The sequence below is a fragment of the Cyprinodon variegatus genome, unplaced genomic scaffold (genome assembly GCF_000732505.1).
Source record: "Cyprinodon variegatus isolate N-32 unplaced genomic scaffold, C_variegatus-1.0 Scaffold77, whole genome shotgun sequence".
NCBI classification, from domain to species: domain Eukaryota; kingdom Metazoa; phylum Chordata; class Actinopteri; order Cyprinodontiformes; family Cyprinodontidae; genus Cyprinodon; species Cyprinodon variegatus.
This window is the reverse complement of record NW_015150530.1, coordinates 1,515,126-1,540,684: the sequence shown is the minus strand read 5'-3', so window position 1 is coordinate 1,540,684 and position 25,559 is coordinate 1,515,126. Positions and strand designations below refer to the sequence as shown.

Sequence of the window (25,559 nt, the reverse complement as noted above, 5' to 3'; positions counted from 1 at the left end):
TATGTACATATATATGTATATGTATTTATGTATGTATGTATCTATCTATAGATAAATAGATATATACTTCTTGATGACATTAAAATGATTTCTAAGAGCATTAAAATAGCATTAAATTACAGTTACTCATTCCTGTTTAAGCCCTGTAAGTCACAATCTGTTAATTTTTTATAATCATCCTGAGTAGAAAGTAAATCCTTGAAATTTAGGATTTAAAAAAAGAAAAGAAAAATGTGTTTTCAGTGTAGCTAAAGCTACTAAATGTTATCTCTCCCGTAACCATTATTATCATCTATTACAAAGACATTTCCTCTGATCTTTCTTTCCGTTCAGGTTTTCTTCTGGCTGTTGTTTGGAGCAAAGTGACTTTCCGAGGCTTTCCTGGAACTTTCACTCCCACTCAAAAAACAAACAAAAAAACAAAAACATCATGCCTGGATCCAAGCTGCCACTTCTATATCTTTGTATCAGCGCTGTTTGCTGCCAAAGCAGGAAGTTTCCTGCCTTCCAGAGGAGTGTAATTGCTTTGTGCACAGTGCAGTAGTTCAGTGATGGAGCGTGGGAGGTGTGTGCATTGGTGTGCGTGTGTCTGTCTGGCTGCATGTTTGAAACAAAAGGATGGAACCGATTGGGGGGGAGAGAAATATCTTGCTTTTGAGTAGGAGGTTGTTTTTGCTGGAAAGTGACAAAAGTAATGAAGCAATATTTTGGTGTGAGAGACATGCTGCCTAATAAAAAATGTAGTCTTTCTGCTGTAACACACATACGCACACCTGAGACATGTATGCTGGAGCACAGTTGACATTAATGCCAAGAATGTCAATGCTGTGGAAAAAAAGAGACCCTAATGTAGCAATGTAGGTTTTTTCTTTAAAAAGTACTGCCAGAATGTATTATTTCTAGTCTATGCCAAAGTACAACAGAGATGCACTTTTTTCCTCCCTTAAAAAAACTTAAAAACACACTCTGATCGCCAAATTTCTTATTTAAACTCAGTTTCAGTGTGTTTTCTTTTTAATCATTTAGGTTTCATGTCAGCAGACCTCATTATTGGAAAGATGCATGAAAGACGGTGTGTGTATGTGTGTTACAAGGTTTTTAATAACGAAATGTTGGATATTTTTTTCTTTTCTCTTATTCTCTGTAAAACATTTATGAAAAGCGGCGCTATAGGCAATCATGCTGTTGATGATGGAGACGCGTTTGTATGTACGGCTTTTATTTATTCCTCTGAGGGGTTTTTAGGTCAGCAGGTTGCCTCATCTTACAGATATTATTACAACATTGGGTCAGAACGAGGCGAGAGCGGCACGCATAAAGTTGGACAAGGCTAAAGAAGTAATCCTGGGATACGTAATGCACATCAAAGGTGGAGGGAGAGAAAACACATAGGCCTAAAGAAGAAGGTTTGGAGTTTGTTTTTTTATGTTTGCTTTGAATAGCTTGGAATAGAAGGCCATGAGAAGACCGATGGGAGAACCTGAGTTTTTAAGGATTCGTGCTGATGAAATTTGAACACACACAGCGTGCCCAGAATTTCAGACTTGTTCACAAATGCACCGTTTTTTGCAGCATCAATCTCCTCTAGAGAGAGTTTTGCAACTTATGATCCAGGACATCAGTTGGGTTTAAGATTTGTATTATATGAGACTAGATGCATATGTTAGTGATGAGGTCCCAACTAGCGATATTTGTATCAAAGCTTTCCTGCCTTTGTATTTTACTCAGCAGTTGATTGTAATTATAATTGTTGTAGTATAGTTCCTTAGTAGTGGCATAATTGATGCAGGACCAAAGACACATCGAAGCACATTTAAAAGAGATGGCTTTCAATAAAAATCTGTTTATTGATATATAGATGCATTTACTGGTAGGTATTAGATTAAATATGTTCAGGGTTATTCAAGCTGATCACTAAATTCCAGCAGACTTTACGGGCCTCCTGCTTACGTTAACCAACCAATCAGTCCAGGTGCGTTTAGGTTAAGGGATGCAAGAGAAAACTCAATGTAAGCTCTGCTGCAGCCCCCTGCTCAGAGCACCTAGAGACCAAACGCTGTTAAAACATCTATTACTGAATATGTATTGGAGCTGCAGAGAAAGAAAAAACATTTTCAAACTACACTGTGTCACAAATGACATTTTAATGCTTAGAGAAAAGAAAACAGTTGTCTTATTCCAGTGTTGCTTTATAATCACGAATGCTGTAATCATGTTCAATTCCCGATATGCATTCACTTTGGTGTTTCTACAACAGATCCTACCTTCTGAAGCTACTGAACCTCAATGTATTTACAACATTTAGTCACATCAGTGCAACAAAAAACAGAATCAAGATGTTTATTTTTTCCTTTTGTCTTCCTCTTTAAATTGTATGCAATCAAATAGTTTGAAGGCACTTGCTTCTTTGTCTTCATGTACCTTTTTCCAATTGCATAGTTTTACCAAAAGTTATGCATTTCATTTAATGTACTTATGAAATAGGTCAGGGGACATTGTAACTGTTTTTTTTTTTGTTTTTTTTTTCACTCCTTTTTAACAAAGCTGTTCTGATAATGTGCTATGCATTTCCTGTTGGTATTAAAAAAAGGGAGGATTGTCTGCAGCTTGTCGACGCACCAGTAGATTTAACAAACATGCAAACGATTTAAACAGGACAGTTTTGCCATCATTTTACTCTTCTAAGTTTGGCAGATTGACTTCGAGATGAGATGTGAGGGCTTGGTGAAAATCCAAATTCAGAAAGCACTAGTGATGCTTTCAGGCTTTATTAGTTCACAACGGTTGCAGACTTTTCTCCCTGTGTCTCCCCATTGATGCTTGTTCTTATATATTCAATATACTCTGTATAAAGTGTTATAGAGTGGTGCCTTCTTCTGACCATTACATTGTTTGCTTCTTAAAGGGCTTGTAACTAAAAACAAAAACAGCTGATTTAAAAGTTCATAAGCAGTAAGATATCATTCCATTATGTTAACTTAAGATTGACACCCCTAATTCATATTTATGTTGATGACATTTAGCTTACAGCTTCTTCCCGTTTTGTTTGCATCCATTAATTCCTCATAACTTGAGCCCACAGCCAACCAGAGCCCTGTTTAAGCAAAGACACTGCTCCTTCCATCTTTCTGATCTTATAAAGAAAAATGTAAACAAGAACTATATTGTGTATTTGGTATAAATTTTTATGCTGTAAGAGGCTCTTAAAAGATGTACACCTAAGGAAAATTGTGGTACGTTTGTGTTTTTGGATTTTTTGTTGTTGTTTTTTAAAAATAAATTGGGGAAATAAATAAAACATCTTGTTATTTTTAATACTTTGAACACTATTTAAAAAATGAGTGTTAAATGTGAGGCTACTGAAGAAACAAATGCTCTTCATCGGATAATACAGGATTTCAATTGATGGGCTTTACATACCAGGATAGAGGGAAATCACCTGGTCCTTACTGAGCTCTAATATTCTTGAAATCTAATTTTTGTTCAAAATGCATCATAATCCATCTATGAAATACACCAAAGTGAGGCCATAATGTGGGGTAAGTAAATATTTATGTGTATAACACATTTCAGCAGCAAAGTAATATCATAAAAACATCAAAACAAATATTCAGTAAAAACATCAATCAAGTATCAATCATAAAAATCATAAAAACCATCACCTAGATACTTATAAGGAGATCGTCAATGTGTAAAATATATTTTCACCCGGATATATTTGCAGACTGCTAGTCAGAGGCGGCTCTAAACAGGTGGCTCTTCAGCTTAATTTAAAAGAATTTAGTGTTTTACTGTTTTCTGCAAGTTGGTGCCAAATTTAACCTTCCATAAAATCTGAAAGTTTATTTCTCCATGTTTGGTTCTGGAGATGCAAAGTAAACTGAAACAAGTATGGAAGGTTGAGATGAAGATGGTAAGTCTTTAATGTTTTGTGGTACTAAGCCATTCAGCCATTTAAATAATAGAATTATTTTTAAGTCTCTTCTCTCACAGGTAGATTTTTTGTTGCAGATCTCTAAAGTTGCTGTTGCAGTAATAAATGTAACTAAAGAAAAAAAGAATGGATAAGTTTATCTAGATCTTGTGAAATTTGTTCTTTAATTCTGGCAATGTTCCTCGTCTGTTTTAATCTCTCTCTGAAGGTTTAGGTCTGAAGGAGAACATATTACCTGCTGTATGTTTCTAGAAGCTACTAGAACCATCATTAGCAGCCATGATTTGATGTTTTCTGTCTCACTATCAATCTCCCACATATTTTTGTTAGAATTTGAACCAACCCTGTTTTATGGTGTTGTGCTGCCTCAGTTGCAGAAACATTTATGTCTTCACGCCCTCTTAGCTTGCGATCATGGTATTCTAATTGGCTCTAGGCTCTAAAACTACTTGGATTATATGTAAAAATAAATACATAAATCTATAAACATATACCGGTAAACATGCAAGTGTCCTTCCACTTTGACAGCTTGAAAACGGATGTAAAAGTTTAAAATGTCTTGTACAGGGCAGGAGGGTGTGAATACTTTCAAACATATAAGTTTCCATTCAGCTATTTGTGCATGATCTATAACACTGATTGAAATAACCAAAGTTGAAAAGAGCTTGTTGTATCGCAGGCTCTGAACCTCATATGATAATGTGCATACCACAAGTTATTGAAATGAACATTTATTTAAAGAAAAGTACAATAAGTTGGAGGGGGAGAGGGGTCATTACACAAGCAGAACCTTCTTTGCATTTTTAATGTAGTGGAATTTGTGGTCTGTCTCAGAACAACTAACATGCCATTTTTATTTAAACCCGACATAGCGGTGTGCTCAGGCCCAGAAAACTACATAAACTGCTTTCATAGAGGTGCTGTCTGCTGATGAACATGCTTTACCTGGAACTCTTGTGACAGAAACAAAGGTTTCCCTTGTTATTCCGCATGCAGTGTCTGTTTCCTTTGTGAACAATGACAATGGGGAATGTTCAGCATTTTAAAGTTACTGTAAATTTGAATCATTTTGGAAGCTGCTAATAAGATAATTTTTCTGTAAAAAGTAAAAAAAGCTTTAAACAAGCCAAGTTACTTTTAACCATGTTTGCATCATCCACATCATTTTTTATGTCTGTTTATGAATAAACTGTTTTTTTAAATGTGTTCAGGCCTAATGTTAATGCAAATGTGGGATGGCTGAAACTCTTCAAGCATGAATCCTGATCCAGTCCAGCTGAACAGCCCGTTTTCATTAGAAAAAGGAACCTTTTGAGGACTTGAGGAGACATTCGCCGGAACGCAATTCGTCTTTTAATCATCTATTATATTAGATAAATCATGAGAGTGTTTCTGTTCTTGCTTTTCTGCAGTTTGATGGGTGAGTTATATGACATGTATTTGTGAATAATGTTGAATATTTTAGATTTTGATAAGAAAGGAAAACGTATTTTAAATGCAAAGTATATAAAATATTTTTTTAGATGTTATATTTCATATTATATGCTGAGTTTAAGAGAATCTGAATTCTATATATTTTTGTAACAGTTCCTTTTACTTCTGCTTCAATGAACCACATTTCCTGTCAGAACAGATGGCTCCGCTGTTTGGATGCAATGTTTTTATTCATTTTCTTTCTTTTTTTTTTGTTCTCAGCTTTAATTTGTCATAAATTCATTTTTATATCACAGAGAAAATAAAGTCATAAAAAGTATTCTGAACAATGAACGGTGAACAATGAAAACAAATGGATAAAATCTTAAAATCCACAGGAAAACCCTAAACAGTTAAAAACATTTAAACTAAAGGATTGGCTTATAAGTGCTTATTACTCCTGGTTTATATATTTATAATAATTTTAAATCAAGCAAAACAAGCAGATCACAATTGACTCAACAATTGAAATTCTATTCTCTTTTATTTTTCTTTAAGTTGTCTACTCCAAATTTATACAGACGAGACGTATAATGATGACATTCATTAAAAATGTATTTAAATCCTCCCCTAATATTTCACACTATTTCAGTTTATTCATAGAACCCTTACATAGATTCATTACTTCCTCTGAAAACATTATTGCTTAATACTAGTTGCCTCTTGAACATGCAGTTGTGCAAAATACACTATATATACATATATATATATATATATATATATATATATATATATATATATATATATATATATATATGCTATTTATATGCTACAAAGTGTTTTGTAATTGTTACATCATTTATAATAATTTATATACTGTTGCCTCTCTTGTTGGTTTCTCTTCTTACTCTTGATGGCTTTGTGGCTTTGCTTTCCATTTTAAAATATGTAAAATAATTTGAGCCAAATTTCCTGCTAATATTCACTTCTTTATGTGTCCCTCTTTTCAGTCAACTTTAAATCAAAGAGAAGTATTGTGAAGAATAATGTCTGGACCGACCGTCATCAAGTTTATCTATTCAGTGCCAGAAATGCTGTTGTTTAAAAACTTTTTAAGTTCTTTTTAATGTCCTTTTTCTTTTAAGGTAGAAGCTGAGACTGAACAAAAAAATAGTATCATTATAATTCCCTTTTTTTTTTTCTTCTTTCACAGGTGGCATCTCTGCTGCCACAGCTATATCAGTTAAATTAGAAGCAGACAAACCCTCAGAGATAGCCAAGGAGTTTGAAACTGCTAAGCTGAAATGCTGCTACCAAAGCGAATCTAAAGATGTATTTTGGGTGAAGAGCGATGCATCCTCTCAGAATGCCAGGGTGCCCCTAAATGAACGTGTGTTTCAAAACAACACTGAGTCCGAAGGCATACAGTGCAGCAGGCTAACCTTAAAGCGAGCACGGATGACAGATACTGGGTTTTACCAGTGCTCTCTTTACGAAGGCAAAGTCATGACGCACGGCACCTACTTGCGGATCTCCAGTGAGTATGGGACTGGGTGGGTGAGGGTGCACATTGCACGGCAAGCCAATCAGGAATGCCACTAAGTGTGTATGTGTGTGGAATCAAGTGAGCACTAAGTACCGCTTACACATCTTAAGCCCCAAATCCTGTTAACCTTAGTCTATTCAAGATTTGTGTGGGGGCAGTATTTCTACATACCACAGTGAAGCTCATCTTTATTGCATAAGAATGATCTAATTACACACTGTTTATTATTCACATAAAAAGCACCAAACAGTAATAAAGCAAGTCTTGTGAGCATACATAGGAGCATATTTCATTCTAATTTCATAATTAGGTGTTGGATATTTTAAAGCTGTAACCAAGTTATGCATGAAACATGTATATCTTATCTAATAAAGCTACAGATTGCACATTAGATTGAGTTATTTCTATTAAAAATAGTAGTTGTTTGCAATAAATGTCTTTTGCAGTCGATAAAGTTATTATAGTGCTTCTGTTTTTGTCCTGCTTGCATTTACTTGTGCCAATAAAGCACAATATCCTGTTTATAGACCAACAATTATTATATGTTAACCTCTTCCTGTCTGGTTAGAGCCTATGGAGAAGACCATAAACCTCAGTGAGAGCACCAAAAACAAGATCCTGACAGTTGAAGGAGTCTTGCTGCTGCTGTGTGTTATCATTCCTTCAGCCTCTCTTTTGCTCCAGGTCAGAAAGTCACATTGCTTGGATTCACCCAACCCTTCTTATATGATGTTGTTACAGAAATGGATGTCACCCATTTTTTTTCAAATCAGTTACCTATTTCTCAGATTTCTGTTAACCATTTTCTCTGCCTCTCTTTAACACAGTCACAGAGCCTACATAGACTGGAGATGAAAAAAATGAAACAAGAAGAGGAGAACATATATCAGGTAAATATAATTGAATGTATTTATGTATATATGATTATGTCACTTTATTTGCAAACAAACATCTTTAACAGGTAGAACAACGTGCAAATGCAAGAAAAATGTTACAGAGGTTTTGTTTCAATTTTTTTTTTTTTCCACAAATAAATATAATTTCATATGTCTCACGTAACTTCAAACAGTTAGAAAATTACTTTTCATGATTACTCAAACTCTGTGAAACTGGATGAAAAGATTTTGTTTAATTCTTGACACAGATTCTTGAATGGACTTGTGTCCTGATCAAACTGTTTAACACATCAGTAGAGTTTGTTCTTATCCAATCCATTGCAGTTTTATCCAGTCCAGGCTGTTGTTTGTCGGAGAGTGATCTATATCCAAAGATTTTACTTTTCATCAACTCTAACCAGCTTCACTGCTTGATACTGATACTCACATGTTTGTGTATAGCTTATGTACAGTGTTACTTCTTTATATTTTGTTTCTCTAACCAGATGTAATGTTATAATTTAGGCCAGAAAATTTTAATTTCCAGTTTCCTATGACCAGATTTCCTTTTTCCATGTATTTTTCTAACCTCTGCAGAACTTGTGAAATTTAATTAGGGAAATAAGTGTAAAGGGGACTGAATACAAGCACATTTACCAGGGGGGAGAGGGTGGGGCTGATGTTTTTTTTCATGGGGGCATTGAACAAAAAAATCCATCATTTGAAATATATATATAAATACATGGACCATGACCAGTTATACAGTAGTCCTGACTTCATGGGCCCATTTTTAGAAGCGTCCATGTGTAAAACATTGTACTTTTCTCCCTTTACTTCACATACATGCTCTGTTTTGTCAGTGTACCATATAAAACCCCTAATAAAATAGTTTCAAATATCAGTTTACTACAACAAGTATTAAATAAATAAGAGAAATGCTTTTGTAAGAAACTGTAGGCCTTTACAGGATAAATGAGCACCATAGTAAAATCAACTTGTTATCATGCACTATAGTATGATATATATGTATTTTATGTGCATCAGGGGCTGAATCTGGACGACTGCTGCACAACATATGATCAGATTGAACGCTCCCAGTCACAGGGCCAGTACCAGGATGTGTGCAATGCTATGGAAGAAAAGGAAGAAATCGTTCTGGAGAAACCATGAATGAAAGCAGACGAAGGGTGGAAGCAGGGAATCTATTTCTGGATTTGTGGGAAATGTGATTGGATTATGCCATACAATGGGTTGTTTGATTGCAGCACAGCGTTTTGAACATAGCAGTTATGTTTTAGCCTCTAAGACTCATATTGCCTAACTACTTTCAGCCATTAGAGATTATGACAACTGTTGACGAAACAGTCTTATCACAATCAGGATTGTAGCAAGGATTCCAGTAATACCAATCGAATGATAACTGTACATAGCAAATTTAACAATGGGTTTCAAGTTTTTCATTTAATTTAAGGCATTCCAGATTTAAAAATGTAAGCTTTCTAACACACTGTTGTCATTGCAATTTATTATATTCTTTGTGTTTCTTCATTTTCTTTTCTTTTTTTTTTTGTTCTGAGCTTTAGCTTAATTTGTTATAAATTCATTTTCATATCACAGAGAAAATAAAGTCAAAAAATTGATTCTGATAACGGTGAACAATGAAAACAAATGGACAAAATCTTAAAATCCACAGGAAACCCCTAAACAGTTAAAAAAACATTTAAATTAAAGGATTGGCTTATAGGTGCTTATTACTCCTGGTAAAGAGTTTCCTTAATTATAATCTCTGTATATATATGTATAATAATTTCAAATCAAGCAAAACAAGCAGGTTAAAATTGACTCAAAAATTTAAATTCTATGTTTTTTTTGTTTTTTTCTCTAAATTGTGTACTCCAAATTTATACAGACGAGATGTATACTGATGGCATTCATTTTTAAATGTATTCAAATCCTCCCCTGCAAAATATATATATATATATATATATATATATATATATATATATATATATATATATATATATATATATATTCAGTTATTGCAGCTTTAATGCCTTAATCACCATAAATGTTTTGCGGTTTTCTGTAACGTTTATAGAAATGCATATATGTCTTAAGACAAATAATAAAGAAATGCTATTAAATTGCCTCAAGACTGCATTGAAAAAATAAAATATATCTAATCTACATAAAATAAATATCAGTGTTGAAGGGAACATAAACATATTTCCTATGAGAGTTTTGATTGGCTACTGGACAGAAGAGCGTGCATTTCATTGGCTCCACCTATGGTTGTGGGCGGGGCCTCTTAGCTGCAGGTAGGTATGAGGATATGAGGACGAGATATGAGAGGCGGTGCATAAACAGTGGGCGAAGATGGCGTCGAGTAAGAAGGGCGGAGGGACTGGCAGGCTGGAGAGAGTTATGAATGGAAGACGCTCATCTAAATTCAAAGAAGGTCCTGTTGGTAAGTTTGTTTTTTGTTTTTTTCCTGCTGTGCCAGCCTCGCCCCCTGGCATTTATCCTTTAGTCCCCCCCCCTGCTAACGGAACATGCCCCCCTTCCAGCTAACATATAGCAGCTAGGTTAGCCGTTGTAGGGTAGCACCGCTGGATTTGTAACATCAGTCTCGCTGTAGTGTCAATAACAAGCAAAGGTGTCACACATTGACTGTTTAGGCTCCGACATCCTCCCTCCTCGCCATGTCTGTAGTTATCAGCGTTCATAACCTGACAGTAACATGTAACAACGCTGCGCTTTTTACCTGAAATCGCTGTTATTAACTAAGGGCTCTCATTTGTATTTATTAAAAACATTTCAGGTCCTCCGCCTCTTGTCTCACCAGCTGAGCCTGACATCACCAACCTGATCAGCAGGTATTTAAACAATATAACTTAAAGGGGAGGAGACTAGATTGATAAGATTAAGGCAGGGAGTGGGTTTATGTGTTCTCCTAAGCACTGTGGACAAATCTGTTAAGACAATAAATGGTGATCTGTCGGTATGACACCAGAGGGGGTTGACTCACGATTAATGAGCCTCCTGTAGGATGGCATCAGACTTTAGTCAGGAAACTGCAAGCCTGCTAAAAAGACCTGTATCATGTTTTTACCTTGTCATCAATCAATCAAAAGCCAAAATAACATGTAAATACCCTGTGAAAATAACCCTGTATAATAATCCTGCCATAAAAAATGCTGTCATATGTGGATGGACTGTATGGTATATATCCCATCCTTGCACCTTTTTCTTCCTTTGGCACCTTCTTCTCTTTTTAACTATTTGAGCTGATGTAACGAGTAAATATCTCCAATGTAAGATCAATAAACTCAATCATTAAACTCTCAGGATAGCTTAAACACATTAAGGGCAAATTATACTTCATACTCCAATTTTTCACTACATGCTAAATAAAAACACAAAGTTCAAAAAACCTTGTTCAGATTTGGAAAACTCTTAAATAATAGGAAAATCTATTTATGCTTCTAAGATAAACTTTGCAGTGATTGGTTATGTAGTCCATAGTGATTCAACACCATCATTTAGTGGGATTTAAGTTGGGCTAAAGGGCAGACTAGACTTCTGCAACTGCACACATCAAATGTTTCTTGGGTCTGTTCGTGAACCAGTTTTGCTGGTATGCTTCTGCAACGTCGGTCTGGAATTTCTAGGGACGCACAGCAGTTTTCCACCGCAGCGCTAGGGAGAACCTATTTTAGAACTCGTGAGAACTTTGGCGGCTCCGGCAACGATGGCGCGCAATAAATCACGGTCACGGAGATGGATCTAGAGTTGCTAGACATCGAAGAGGAACAGGTTCTGTTAGGAGGATGTGCAGGTTGTCCATTGTAGTTGTTCCTCGGTATTAAAAAAATGGTGTGCCCCGGCACCGAATCGAGAAGGACGACCACACAGACAGCCGGAAAGGCATACCAAGGACCAATCACAGCTGCTTTTTGTCTGTGCTCTTCAGTTTGAGGTCTGCGCAGGTTTGTGACCATCCAACGTGTAGTCAGGATCTTTTTGAGGCGCGCAACAATGGGTGCCAAATCTCTGCGCAGAGGGCATGGTCGCGCACTGAGACAAATTCGACGGTTGCAGAGGCTATGTGTCAGAAGCATAAATTGGCCTTTAGTGTGAATACTGTGCTAGATAGCAGTGATGATATTTGCATGTTTTTTTCATAGGATCTGTCATTTTCCTAACTGCTTTGTCTTTATCAGACATTTTTAACCGAAAAAGCTTCCTGGATTGGAAGTGAAACATCTTTAAACTTGGAAAATTTAAAGCTTAAGTTTAAAGCCCATGTAATGAGATTTCCAATTTTCACCTAATTTTTTTTGTTACATAAGGTGCCTAATGTGTATATTTTAACTGAATAAAACCCTATTTATATATTTTTTTTAAATGTGGCTTCTTTTCCTTTAGATGACCATTGAACTAAGCCCTATATTTACTTTGTCGTTGGGGTGTGCAGGCTCATTGTTACTGGTTTCCTGTTGTTGCCACTGTTGGTGCATGCAGGGCTATTGTATAGGACACTACCAAGCCCCGGCTTTTAGACACTTCCTTCTGCTTCCAGGTGATTCAAACTCTGTTCATATCTCACAGGTCCACCTCTAAAGAGGATAGCGGTCAGCTGAGCAGGGCCCCTGGCCTTAAATTCAAGCTGCCAAAATATTTTTTGCGTATCAAGAATAATACAAAGCTAGGATGATCAAAAGTAAGAACTGCTGCCTAGCTGCTTTAGACAGAAATCTTTTCATATGTGTTAATAAAATGAAAGCAATAAAAATGACAGTAACAGTTAACAGCCTTCATGTAATGAGTCCCCACAAGATACTCGGTCTTAAAACTGGATCACTACAAAGATGGCAGAGCTCTCCAAATCATCATTGATTGTAGAAACTTCCTTAAACATCATGGTTACTGGGACCTCACTTTCCAAATTAATCTCCCAATTATGCTTAGTCCCAAATAGAACTTCGGATGTCTGACCAACAGACCAGTCTAATCTATTTTCTAATTTGCCCAAAGACTAAATACAAGAACTGCAATGGCTTTAGTGGAAGAGTCTGATTGGTCTTTGTGTGGTGGCCCCTGGAAGCTTTGATCCCCAGCCGCGGTCCAGAGTTTGTGAAGCTCCTGCAAACTCTTCATTGGGCTTTGCTTCACAATTCCACCAGGGCAGCGAATATTCCAGTCCCTTCTGCACATTTTTCACGCCACTCAAACTTCCATTGATTAACACACACACACAACCCTGTGAAAAGGGCATTTTCTTACCTTCCCTGTCGAGGGTGGACAACCGTTAACTCAGCAGATGTCTCCATGATCATATCAAGTAAAAAAAAAAATGCTTCTTTTGTCTTGTGTCCAAATTAATGCTGGAAGGGAATCTTTTCGTTACAATGTGGATCGTACTTTTAGAACCGACAAACTGAAATGAGAACTTCAGTGAAATTTAGATATCACGAAGATCTTGATTTCTCCTCAACAGTTTTCAAATGTGTTCCAGTCACCTTGCACTTTGCAGCAGCATTGCCATATTGCAGTTTCTCAGTGAGCGGGAACATCTCAAGGTTGCTATGCTGCACATGTTGTTGCCAGAGCTGCACATTTAAACGTAGCCCGCACAACCCTCAACAGTCCAATGATTTTCTTATTCTGGAAAATGAAAATAAATTATTTACTTTTAGAATTGGCAAACCAAAATTTGATCTTCAGTGATATCAACATTTATTGAGATGCTCGAAGAGCATCATTGGTGCCTACAGGATACAAAGGGTCTTTTAACCAAAGTCTTTTATGGCCTGCACAAATTTCTTTTCTTTTTTTTTTTACTTTTCCAAAGTGTTCAAAAATTACAAAGCTTTTTTTTTTTAAACTTTCTAAATCTTTTTTAACCCATATAGTAGCAGCTAAAGCTTATTTTGCAGTCTTATTAAGAATTTAGTTTTACAGTTGGACAGTGTACTCTTACAGTAAGTCAACACAGCAACTCTCTTTGCCATTTATTGTTTATTATTATTATTTATTATGAAAAATTCCTTTGATGTGTTTGGTAATAATAACTGTACTAAGAAAACACTGTGTTTCTTTGGTGTCATGGTGTTGTTTGTTCATTTTTGTTTCTGGTTGAGAGGTCACATCTCCCTCCTTCGAGTTATGGAACAGTCAGCTGTTGTATCAGCCAAAAAGTCTACACCGAGATCATGTTTTCCACTGGAAAATTCTCCTCGGAATATCTTCAAAGTTCTTTTTTTTTTTTTTTTTTAAGGCTCCATGTGTTTGCTGTGTGCACATTCATATTTCCCAACAGTTGGCACATGCTACTAATTTTGTTCTAAAATTATAAAGAATTATTTGGTCAGAGGTTCTATAAGAGTCAAACTCAACATCTAATATGGGCACTGTTATATAATATACAATATTATACAATTAGATGATTATCGATTGAAACAAGAAAGGTACAGATGGGAAAAAGGTAATGCTCTTATGATGATCTTTTAAGCTACGATATTTACAGCTGACTTGTTCTTGGGTTTTCTCTGACTTTAACTGACTTGTTTGCATCTTTTTTTTTTACTCTGGCTTCCTTTTTGTTCACCTCTTGTTTCAAAGCTTTTTTTTGGATTTAGTTATATTTATACAACAAAGGTAAGTCTTTTCTCAACTTGAACATTTTCATATTTGGTCACATTAAAACCACACATATTGTTTTATATTAGATTTTATGTGGTGGACCGGAGCTAAGTAGCCCATAATAGCCCAAACGGTTAATGATGTTGAAGACTTGATAAAGAATCACCAGGCTGTGAGTCTTTCTATAGATTCCTCATGCTATTTAGGTGTGTACTTTGACTAGACCATTCTAATGCCCTGTGTTGTATGTATAGGGTTGTTACTCAGCTGGAGAGCAGACACCAGGATTGTTCTGCATTAAGAGACTAATCATCTCAGTATCCACGTTTTCTGTTTGTTTTCTTGCTAATAAACAGCGTACACAGATTTCTTGTAGAGCTGTCTAGGACTGAATGATTTTACCAAAACTCTAAATTTGCTTTCAGGTTTTGAGAGCTTGCTTGCCCAGAGTCCATTGTTACAGGATTTTATGGTAACCACTGTGTGAAAAAGTGTTTACTTCTACTTGCATGCATGGATCTTCAAGCTAGCTGCAACCCTCTCTACCTTTCTTAAACCTTTGCAAGCTGACCTCCTCAATCTTGTCTAAAGTCATTTGCCATCAGTTTTCAAAACACATGTTGACTGATTCATTTTGTGACAGTACAGTTTTGCCATCTACTTTCAGGGTGGATAAGCATTGAAGTTACAGGTCTAGCACTCATAGTGGCTCGATGTACATTATTAGCTATCTGTCACATGCAGAATTTTGCTTGTAGTTTAAAAAGTTACATTTTAATGTAACCTAACCAATGTTGGGAACACATCAAACTTAAATGGTTGAACAGTGCTTTTCTTCTAAATGAAGCTTAAGCACAAATTCAGTCTGGAAGACTCTTAGCAGCTTCAACTGAACTACCTGCGATGTCCCTCGTTCAGCTCCAGCCAATCAGCTCGGGTGTACCTTCTCAAAAGCCAACCATCTTTCAAGATCCCCTTCATTTAGCTCCTGGCCTAGTGAACTTTTACCCACCTCCTAGCCAATCTCCTCCCTCATTCTCAGACTTTTCTCAGTCCAACTCATCCACTGGCTTATTCCACGACCAGTGTCCGGGCCCAGAGGGAAAACTGCTCTAATGCTTTTCTATTTTACTCATCCAGGCAAATGTTAATTGACAGCATCAGAGTTTTCTGCCGGGGCCCGACGGCCAAATAACTTATTTCATTTATGACATTATAGGGCTGGATATGAAGAAAATAGAAAATCACGATATATTTGGGCTGTAATCGCTATTCACGATATATATCACGATATGTTTAAATTACCTTAAAAACAATAGAGTGCATAAAATTGTGCTGATATACTCATTCAGATTTAAAACATTTTAGTTTAACCAGCTCAAAGCTTTTCACAAATGATACTGCCACATCATGTCTTTTGGTGTCAGTATTAGACCTTTAACAAGATCTCAGCAACCAAACAAGAAATAAAGCAAAAACAGACAATACTAAATAAAATGTAAAGTAAAAAGGGGCTCTTATGTGATGATTAAAAAAATGCAGTATTAAAAAACTTTTGACCTCAAATTACAAAAACAAAAGTTGAAATAGTGTCCAAAAATTAGAGCATTATTAGAGCATCTCAGAACTTTTTGCATTGACCTTTAAATGCTGGGAATCCACCCTATGTCATTATTTGCTTCCATGTTCTTGAGTCCCAGTCGGCCTCTGCAGAAGGTCGCTCACACTGAGCCTGGTTCTGCTGGAGTTTTCCTCTCCGCTGTCGCTACATGCATGCTCAGTGCGAGGGAATGCAAAGAGTCCTTGATTCCATACAATCAGCTGCTTTTCCTTAGATAGAAACATTTTGAAGAATATGATTGTTTACTTGTATAAATGAACTGAATAATACTTTTGTAACTGCAGCTTTTCTGTGTTTAAGTCTCTCCAGGTTGAAATCCTCTGTCTTAGCCTATCGTGTGTCATTTTAATAACAGACTGTATGTGGTAGAAATGCAACAAAATGTGAAAACAATCAAAGGTTAGGACTACTTTTGCCTGGTCATTGCCTGGTGATTCAACTCCCTCTGGGTTACACTTGTTACTCTTAGTAACCTTTTAAAAATATGATATAAATCTAAGAAAAACATTTGAAACTGTTTTTGTTTCATATCTGCTGTATCTTTCCTACTGTTGGGGTTTTGCCAACTGAGTTAAAGTTCACAGGGTGTTGCAAGCTCACCGGCCAATGGCAGTATAGCCCTCTGTCACAGGGGAGACGGTTCACTGGAATGGAGTTGTTGCTAGGCATCCTGTGTATTTAAATGTAGATGGGCGGGATTAAGAGAGTATAGGGTAGGACATCTGGTTGATTCCAAGTAGAAATATGGCATGCTGTCATACAGATGTTACAGAGAACCCATGACTCACGCAGTGAAGAAGCAACAGGTCTAGACAACCACAAAAAAAAAACTTCCTTACCTTTTCTTTTCTTTTTCCTCATGCTTTCATTGCTCTCATGGAAGAGAGGAGGCTGACATGGACAAAGCATTGAACTCAGACGCTGGTAAACATTTCTAACCAATTTTTCCTGCTGTGCATTTTTTTTCTTTTAATGCATACCCATCATTTGTGTTCTATGTCAGTAGTAAGCTCTCTTTTTGCCCCTTAGAAGCCATTGTGAGTAATGTAGCTGGTGTTAGTTGTTGTGCATGTCTTATTAATGCCCACTGTCATTCATCTTTAATGTGGAGAGACCAGGTACAACTTATTAGTTGCACTTGTGGGCTTATAGTGACTACTTCTGTCATTAAAGCACAAAAGCAAACAGTATTCATTAGCAGACCTCCTTCATTGCTCAAAAGGCTCCAAAGAGTTGAAAAGGCCAAGAGGTGAGTCATGTTTTTCTTCTGCTATATGAGAATAGGTTGACAGCTGTTGTGGCCTGAGGCTTCACCTCTTGTCAAAAAAAAAGATTATGATGTGTTTTGCATTCTGGTGAGATGGTAGCAGCTCACCTAAACGGTTTTCCATTTGCATAGTATTTGCATGTGATATGCTTGCAGAAGTTAGATAGGGATGTAATGTCTGCAGACTTCATTGTTATTAAGTTTCTGAACCGCTTATGCTGGTCTGGGTTTGTAAAGTTCATCCCTGGCTTACTCTGTCAACATCAGGCCATCCTCAGAGGAGAGAGGTGATGAGAGAGCTGCATCCCCCTGCTTTAATTAAAATATGTAATTTGTATTTTGGCTGCGAGCCCAAGCCTGTTTGACTTCAGTGGTGACATTGGGGCAACTCTTTGATTGGACAAGTCACTGTATCCACAAAGACAACCCTGCTGAAAATGCAATAGCCTTTCTATAGATGTTCTTGGCAAATTTTGCTGATATAAACAATTGTGCTGTTTACATTATTTGTCCAATATGCATTTAGCACTATAAACCCCCGGCCTCTGCTAAAGTTCTGAGGTAGAGCAGCACTCTTAGAACCATGCATGTGTGTTTGTTGTTAAGCTACTGAACTACCAAGAGTGTTATAGGATTCAGTCATTGATCCCTGTAATGAATTCATATGACTAATGCTTGCATAACACTAGAGTGAGTCAGTAGAGACTACAAGACATCCCACCCCAGCTGTGTCTCTATCTGTCAGACTTTTTTAGGCAAAATATGTACATTTATTTCACTCCTGCGTGGCTCAGCTCTGTTTTAGTAAGCTTTATTTTTAAGTTAGGGACCACTAAAAGAAAATGTAGGAGTTGACATTTAAAGGCAAATTGACCCATGATGTGTCGACCAAAGTAGAGGAGAAACATTTAATGACTCAAACCACAGTGACCTCTGAGATCTTACATTGAGCTTTGGTTAGATTGAGGTTTAACTTGGTTTAAGCTTTGGGCTCAATAGGGCCTCTGTAGTTAAGAAGGTTGGCATGAAATCACTGAATGAACTTGTTACATAAAGAAGTCATTTCACATGGGAAGTGAGTTTGAAACGAACCAATAAAAATTGATGCTAAGGTAAGTTGAATTCTATTTTTGTGTACAAGAGGAAAACTTCATATTCCCACTACTTAAAACTCCCTTTAGAAGAGTTGTCATCTAAACTCCTAGAAAGCTTTAAAACCTTAACAAATAATTCAGCCGAAAAGGAAAATCAAATCAAATTCCCTTAGGATGCCCCCTGAAATATTTATTGCCTCTTTGTTAACTTAGCTTTTTTTTGCTACTTCTCAGTTTAGATTTGGGCCATTTTGACACTTTTGGCAGAGACACTGATAACAGCTATAGCCATGGCTCTGTTATTCTTGAAAACAGAAACGTCTGTTTGCTGGACTGTTTTCGACTCATCTGGCATCTGCAGAGAATGGTGTGAGATACACATTTAGACTTTATACTTTTGCTTCAGAAACTGCTGTGCAACCACTTCTAAGCAATTAGAGTAAACTTTAATCGTACTATATCAAGGACCTTTTACACATCGACAGCTTTGTATTCTAAAGACAGCAGCTTAATGTCCTGGAAAAGCTTCTGAATAGTCAGCTCAATGTTTTTCCGCAACAATGAGCAACAGCAGTCGCTGAAAACGTTTCAAGATGACACTTGTCTGCAGTCAGACCAGATACATTTACAGATTCCAAGGCTTGGTAGAATGTTTTCTGAGCCTGGGGTTATTTACAGATTTTCTTTTATTTTTCATGTTATTAAATCAGAAAATTGGCTTTTATTTCCAGCCAAATGGAATAAATAAGCTGTTGAATGTTTCCTTCAGCTGGTCGGGCTGATAGTGACAGTATTTTTATTTTTTTGTTGGTTTTCTGGAAATGTATCAAAAAGCTGCCTGGAGAAAAACGGAAATGAGCCTCCTGTTTTGAGAAATTGTTTTTTTGATTAATTTCCTGTTCCAGGTGTCAGGGGGATTTGACTTCTAAGCAAACTGAAATAGTGAATTTCATTACTAAACGATAGTGACCTTTATAGTTACATTTTTCCTGTGAACCTAAGGACAATATTTTACTCTACTAGAAGAATTTAGCTTTTCTCCCCAAATTAATCAGCCTATATGTGTATTCCCTCTGGGATTATAAAAGTATGTCTGATTCTGATATATATACTGTGTTCTTTTTTTCTACTTCAAATATTTTATTACTTCACTGCTTTACCTTTTCAAATGTATTCGGGTTTGTAGCTCTTGATGGTAAACGCAAGACAGCGGTTACATTAAAAACTGTATATTTTGTTTTTTAGCACTAACAGCTAGCCATCAGCTTTGTTGTTTAACTATTCCTATGTCCGTCTACAACTTTTAACTTCAAGTTATTCATCAAATTGATGCAGAACATGTTTCTCCTCTGAGATCTGACTTTGTTATGGAAATGGTGCCTTCACTCATGTCTCACTCCGTCTCTTGCATGCCAATCATCGATACAGTAACAAAGAGCTAGTTCCCATTGTTGTCATGGGAACAGGCATCCTCAGATGACTCACAGAGGTACACGGTCCAACAGTGACAGACAGTGCTGTATCACTGTATCTTCTGTTAGCATAGAGATATGAGCCTACTGGATAAACAAACCAAGCTGTGCGGGAGTCTTGCCTGAGCATGTTAGCATGTTTCGTTTTTTTTTTTCCCCGTTTTTTTTCTTTAACCAATCTGTTCTCAGCAGCGACCTGTTAGTGGAGGGCTTTTGCTTTCTCCTCCTGTTCCATGCAGATCTTGTGGGGATTTCAGCTGCTTAGCCTGGGTTTACATCGTTTAATTTCAAGCCTTGTTTAACACATTTCAGCCCAGGAGTCTCTGTGCACCAGGCTATAGGGGCTTAGTTATCCAGACTAAGAACCTTTTGTTGAATAATTCCAGTGACGTCCCTCTAGGCTCATTGTTTTTCTTGGATGTTCTCCTGCAGTTCTTGCAAGACCAAGCTAATGAGCTATTTTTTAACCTCTACAGAAACTTTTGCAATTTAAGTTTTTTCATTCATGTTTTTATATCCTGTTATGTCACAAAATGGGTCTGTTTCCTAAAATGGAGGAGAGAAGGAATAAACTCCTTATAGATGTATGGGAACTGAATTAAAAGTTTCGCACAGTGTCATAGATTGAGAACTGTATTTATAATCTGCCTTTTTATGTACTTTCTCAGTGATGGACACCCAGGCGGTGTTTGCGGCCCTGTACAGCGTGTGTGAAGAAAATGTCACTTTCTTCTCGGCCGGGGCCAAGGGGACCCAGGGGGATGCAGTCCGACGGCTGGTGGCAACCATGAAGCTGATCCAGGAACACGCTCGCAGTCTGGAACCAGTTATTTCTGGCTTCGCTGCCGTTTATCACCATTTCGACTTTGACCCACACATACCCGCTAATGGCTACCGCTCGTTGGTGAAGGTAAGACGCCGTGCTTCAAAGGTTTTTTGTCTGCAGGATTCAAATCTTAAATTCGTTTTTTCATATCTCCAACTTGGTGCAGCTGGGGGGATAAAAATCTTTACCACTACAGTAGATTCATATCAATATTCCCTCCCCTGGTGAGAAACACTGACTGTTACATCTCTGACTTGGTATTGCTTTGTTTCAAGGTCGGCACATTTGTTGGAGAGATTGATTTTTATGTTTCAAATTGGGGGAGATAAATCCTCCAACGGCAAATATGCCCACGAATACTGTATCCGATGTATTTTAATCTTGGACACTCGTCAATAAAACATCATGACCTTCAGTCGGGGCACTAAATGTGGAAGCAAAATGTATGCTCCCCTTTTTTCCAACCCCATGATTTCAACATTAATGATCCCTCTGATCTTTGTGTTTCTCCTGCTGCTTTTCTTAACACGTTCCCATGTGCTCGCAACAGTGTTTGATTTTTTTTTTATTTTTATGATTTCTCTTACAACTGCAAACCACTGTTTCTTAACAGCAGTGTAATTAATGAATAGTCTAATTCTGTAATTTAAAAGCACTTTAAAGACAAGGCTGTTGATGATCTAACAGGAAATTAAGTTACTCAAAAATAAAAATTGGGAAGGCTTAGCTTTTCACCTAAAGGAGACCCAAGGGAACTCTTGAGGAGCTGAAGATCTCTACAACTCAGATGGAAGAGTAAAGTTGGAGATAAACACAAGGCATACCATTAAGAAGCCTGTTTTAAAAGACTTTAAGTGAGGCAGTGGTTCTCTTACGAGCATGACGACGATGTTTAACAAACAGCTAGAGATGTAGTTCATTGGTTGATATCATATTCATGTGTTAGACTGGCCAAGTTCAATTGATTTGGTGGCAAAAGCTTATTCCAAAATAGTAAAAAAAAACTTTAAATAAAAAGTTAAAAAAGAACAGAGAAGGTGAACTCAGGTTTCACCTTTCAAAAACCTAAAATGCATCAATGGAATTGATTGCTTCCCACTATCATCGCAACCCCCACACCCCTACAGGGGAGCAGAACACCTCGCCTGTGCAGGCAGGCCAACGATTCCCTCTGACGATCCCCTTTTAAAGACATAGACAGGTATTGGGTACTGCAGGCTACCAAAGAATCCAAATGACCTATTTCTAAGGGGCGGACCCGTTCGTCTGGTTCAGTTTGCATATTTTCTAAGCCAAAACCAGGCTTTGTTTTTGGCTAACTCTTTAAGGCTTCAAACTCAACGCTATTTCTGTCATTTTTTATTGAAAAAGCTTCTGCATTGGAAGCTAAATGTCTTCTAACTTGGAAACAAAGTCCAGTGGATTTTTTTCTTACTTTTTTGGAATGACTATGACCCGGATTACTGAGAATCTTAACCGGCATGAGGCAAAAGGTTATTCTTTCTCAATGGCCTTTTTTATTATTATTGACACACCAAAACATAGTTTTTGATTATGTGAGATTAAGCTTTTTTTCTGATATTTTAAGTAGAGATGCACCGATCCGATACCTGATCAGATATCTGCTCTCATATTGGCTAATTATCTGGATTGGATATCTGTGATTTGATATTGGATATTGGGGATCCAATCCAACACACTTAACATGTGCCCCATTTACAGTACTCCACTGAAACTGATTAATGCCGTTTTCGGACCGACTTGGATCAGTTATTCATGTCAAGCTTGGTTCTTACCCCAATTTACACATCACGCTAACGGTTTGTTGCCTCCTATTGAAGGTCCATGATATTACAGCTCTGAAGGCAGGAATTATGCAAACAAAAAAATGCTTGCAACCATAGCATTTAGAAATTCATTGCCTGGATAGCGTCCTGCGCCCAAATTTCAATGAGAGCCTCAGTCTCTGCATCATCCCATGTCACACCACGCTCTTTTGATGCCATTTATTTTTAATAAGCTGAGTAGAAGTTTGTGTTGTGAACAGGTGAAGTGATTTGTCATAGAACAGAGCCACAGATGAACCGTGCCGAGCCCTACTGTTGAACTAGTAATAGATTTAGCCGTTGTGTCTGGCACAATCCAGATCAGTTTCGTTCCATTTATATTCAGCAGTTATCTTGGTTACCGTGCTCAGACCGTTATCACCACTGTTTCAAAAAGTTAGTATAATTGGGGCTATAGAGCTGTTCTTTCTTTTTGCTGCTTATTTGTTGGTAAATAATATAAAGTACATTCATATGTTTGTTGGTAATGTCAATGCTAAAGCCTTCTCTCACATGACAGGGTGTATGGTTCATTCATTCAATAGTCTAATCAGGTCGGTATTGAATATCTGCTGATATGCTCATCCCAGATATCGGTATCTGATTGGATCTGAAAAAACCTGATTGGTGCATCTCTAATTATCCAAAGTATTTTTGTAAATAGTCCCTAAAGTTTTCACCTGCCTGTCATACTTATTTTCAGGTTGTGCGTTGCTGTCTTCTCCACATCATCCACAAGGGGCGCTACATAACAGCCAACCGCCGCAGCATCTTCTTTCGTGTAGCCCACAACGCCGGGGAGATGGAAGCTTACTGCAGCGCGCTCTGTCAGCTGCGGGCCCTGCTTTACCTGGCCCAGCGAATGCTCCACGACAACGGCCATGGCAACCTGTTCTTCCAAGATGAGAGTGGACTCAGTGAGAGTTTTGTGCGGGAATATGCCTCCATGCACAAAGGATGTTTCTATGGGCGCTGCCTGGGCTTTCAGGTGAGATGAGGTCAAATGCATGTTGTCAACTAGAAAAAGAAGTGATGGGAAATGGGAAGGATAGGAATTATGGTGATAACACTGTTTTATTCTGTATCCACATTAAAGCAATGTTAAAAAAACTTCATTTTTGATTCTGATGTAAGGATATTAACATGAATTATAAATGAATAAACATCAATAATCCGGATGTCTTGAGAGCTAAAAAAAACAGGTGGTTGCTTCTGTACTTATTTAAGCCTACTATAACCTTACTGAACAGGTAGCAAAAATAACTTAAGGAAAAAAGATAAAGTTTATCTGTATTCTTGCAGCCAAACTCAATGCTAGCTGTTCTTTTACTGATGTGTGAATACAATATAAACTCCTTGTTTGTTTTTCTTTTATTGCTTTCTCTCTCCAGTTCACTCCAGCCATCCGACCTTGTCTTCAGACCATCGCTATCGGCCTTGTGGCGTTTGGAGAAAACTATAAGCGCCACCAGTCAGGAATAGGTTAGCATTGCCTCATCATCCAATCCACATTGCTCTCATTCTAGCACCCTCCTCATTCATCCTCACATCACTTCTGCTTTCCTGCTTTGCTCCCAGACCGTGTACCTTTTTGATGTTGTGTGTTCAAATTTTAGATGCTCTTTCATCCTTTTGCAATCTTAAGGGCTTGCTGGAGTGTTTCTTGTATATTTCAAACTGTTTTAAACTTTTAAATACAGAGCAGAGACTGAACAACCTTGTGATATATATATATATATATATATATATATATATATATATATATATATATATATAAACACACCCATGAGTAATTAAAAAGGGAAAAGTCCTACTCTGATGGTTTCTTGTGCTCTCTGCTGCATCCCAGTGGACGCAGGAAGTATTGCACCATATGGTGAGTGTACTGTATTAGAACCTTTTCATTGTTTACCTCTTTATTGAGTTGAAAGACCTTCACATTACTCTTGAGTTGTATTTCTTATGTTCTTGTTTTTTTTCTTTTTAGACCAAACTTTCTGTTATCCTAAACATTTTTATTCCCTTAACTTTAACATTAGATGTTTTTGCATTTTACTTTGAAAGAAATGCTTATAATCTTAATAAAATCTACAGGTTAAACTTGATGAATTAAGAAAATAATTTAGTAAACAATCCAAAAACTAATGGGAATTAATTTCTAACAATAATATTAATGATATACCGATTAATGATATAACTCTTTATTCCCCCCATTTTTAGCTTTCTGGTTACTAAACTCTACATTTTTAAAATGAGTGTAGAGTATTTCCACTCTGGTTGCTCCATTAATTTCTGCTTTGGGGAGGTGATCAGCCTGATGCTGGGATGTAAAGGATGTAACAGAGCTTTAAACTCATCTCTATTTTGGGGTCTCCTAACTTTCTCTTAGCAAAGCTAGGTTTTCTGCACGTTCATGGTAAATATGTTTGTTTAAAAACAGTGATATGATCATTAACACAGGTAGTGGTACTAATAACCGTATCGACTTCTTAATACAGCTTGTGGGAAATTAAAATAAAGTGCTCTGAAGAGTGCTGTTAAATGAAACACAGCAAACAGCAGCGGATAACCTGGCTCTGTGAGCTATTAGCTTATGATCTTCTTTAAGGTGTTCAGTTGATTTTGCTTTTCTAATTCTCTCAATGCTGTGGTTACTCTTTTTTACTTTCTGCTACACTTTTTTCTTCCTCTCAACACTAAATATCCTGGAAAGCGGCAATAAGAAGTACTGTTTTCTTTAGCAGTGACCTCTTGCCCTCTTTATATGGAGGGTGGTGGTTGTGAAGGCCATAAACTAAAGTTCATGTTTTAAAAATCTAATCTTACAGGTTTTACACAATATTCAGGTCTTTAAATGTTAATAATTAAATTCAAGAATAGTTCATCCCATGGTAAATTGAAAAATTCATTCAAAGCTCCTATAGCAGAAATAGATTTTTATACTGAATCACTAAAACTGATGAGATGTTGAGATGTACCTGTACTGTATATCCCTATCCTTTCTTAAATGACCCACAGTAAACATCACATTAACTCCAAG

At 36.9% G+C, this 25,559-nt stretch overlaps 3 protein-coding genes across 14 annotated transcripts in view; all 3 read left to right on the top strand.

The window, feature by feature from the left end:
- arhgef1 (Rho guanine nucleotide exchange factor 1) overlaps positions 1–830 on the top strand; it is a 62,634-nt gene extending 61,804 nt beyond the window's left edge. For all 8 annotated transcript variants that reach the window (XM_015372896.1, XM_015372893.1, XM_015372890.1 and 5 more), the window contains one exon: positions 334–830. The gene's annotated coding sequence lies outside the window, so the exon portion shown is untranslated. The remainder of the gene's footprint in view (positions 1–333) is intronic.
- A 4,412-nt stretch (positions 831–5,242) lies between these two features.
- cd79a (CD79a molecule) lies at positions 5,243–9,332 on the top strand. The gene is made up of 5 exons (XM_015372880.1): positions 5,243–5,354; positions 6,561–6,884; positions 7,462–7,577; positions 7,721–7,783; positions 8,813–9,332. The coding sequence occupies exons 1-5, from the start codon at positions 5,315–5,317 to the stop codon at positions 8,936–8,938; spliced, it is 669 nt and encodes a 222-aa protein (XP_015228366.1). The 5' UTR covers positions 5,243–5,314; the 3' UTR covers positions 8,939–9,332.
- Positions 9,333–10,117: 785 nt separating this feature from the next.
- The window catches only part of lipe (lipase, hormone-sensitive), a 38,173-nt gene continuing 22,731 nt past the window's right edge, over positions 10,118–25,559 (top strand). The window contains exons 1-6 of one of the 5 annotated variants that reach the window (XM_015372910.1): positions 10,123–10,235; positions 16,918–16,958; positions 20,536–20,777; positions 23,223–23,507; positions 23,911–24,001; positions 24,369–24,395. In XM_015372910.1, coding sequence (XP_015228396.1) covers positions 16,931–16,958; positions 20,536–20,777; positions 23,223–23,507; positions 23,911–24,001; positions 24,369–24,395 — 673 coding nt within the window. In that variant the 5' untranslated portion in view covers positions 10,123–10,235; positions 16,918–16,930. Of the gene's footprint in view, positions 10,236–10,589; positions 10,645–16,917; positions 16,959–20,535; positions 20,778–23,222; positions 23,508–23,910; positions 24,002–24,368; positions 24,396–25,559 lie in introns of all 5 variants that reach the window. The other 4 variants (XM_015372911.1, XM_015372906.1, XM_015372907.1 and 1 more) reach the window with 4 other exon arrangements.

Bases quoted from the DNA above. Each gene is read 5' to 3' on its own strand.
- cd79a (XM_015372880.1), top strand. From the start codon at position 5,315: ATGAGAGTGTTTCTGTTCTTGCTTTTCTGCAGTTTGATGG. The intron at 7,578-7,720 runs GTCAGAAAGTCA...TCTTTAACACAG, and splicing joins CAGCCTCTCTTTTGCTCCAG to TCACAGAGCCTACATAGACT. The intron at 7,784-8,812 runs GTAAATATAATT...TATGTGCATCAG, and splicing joins AAGAGGAGAACATATATCAG to GGGCTGAATCTGGACGACTG.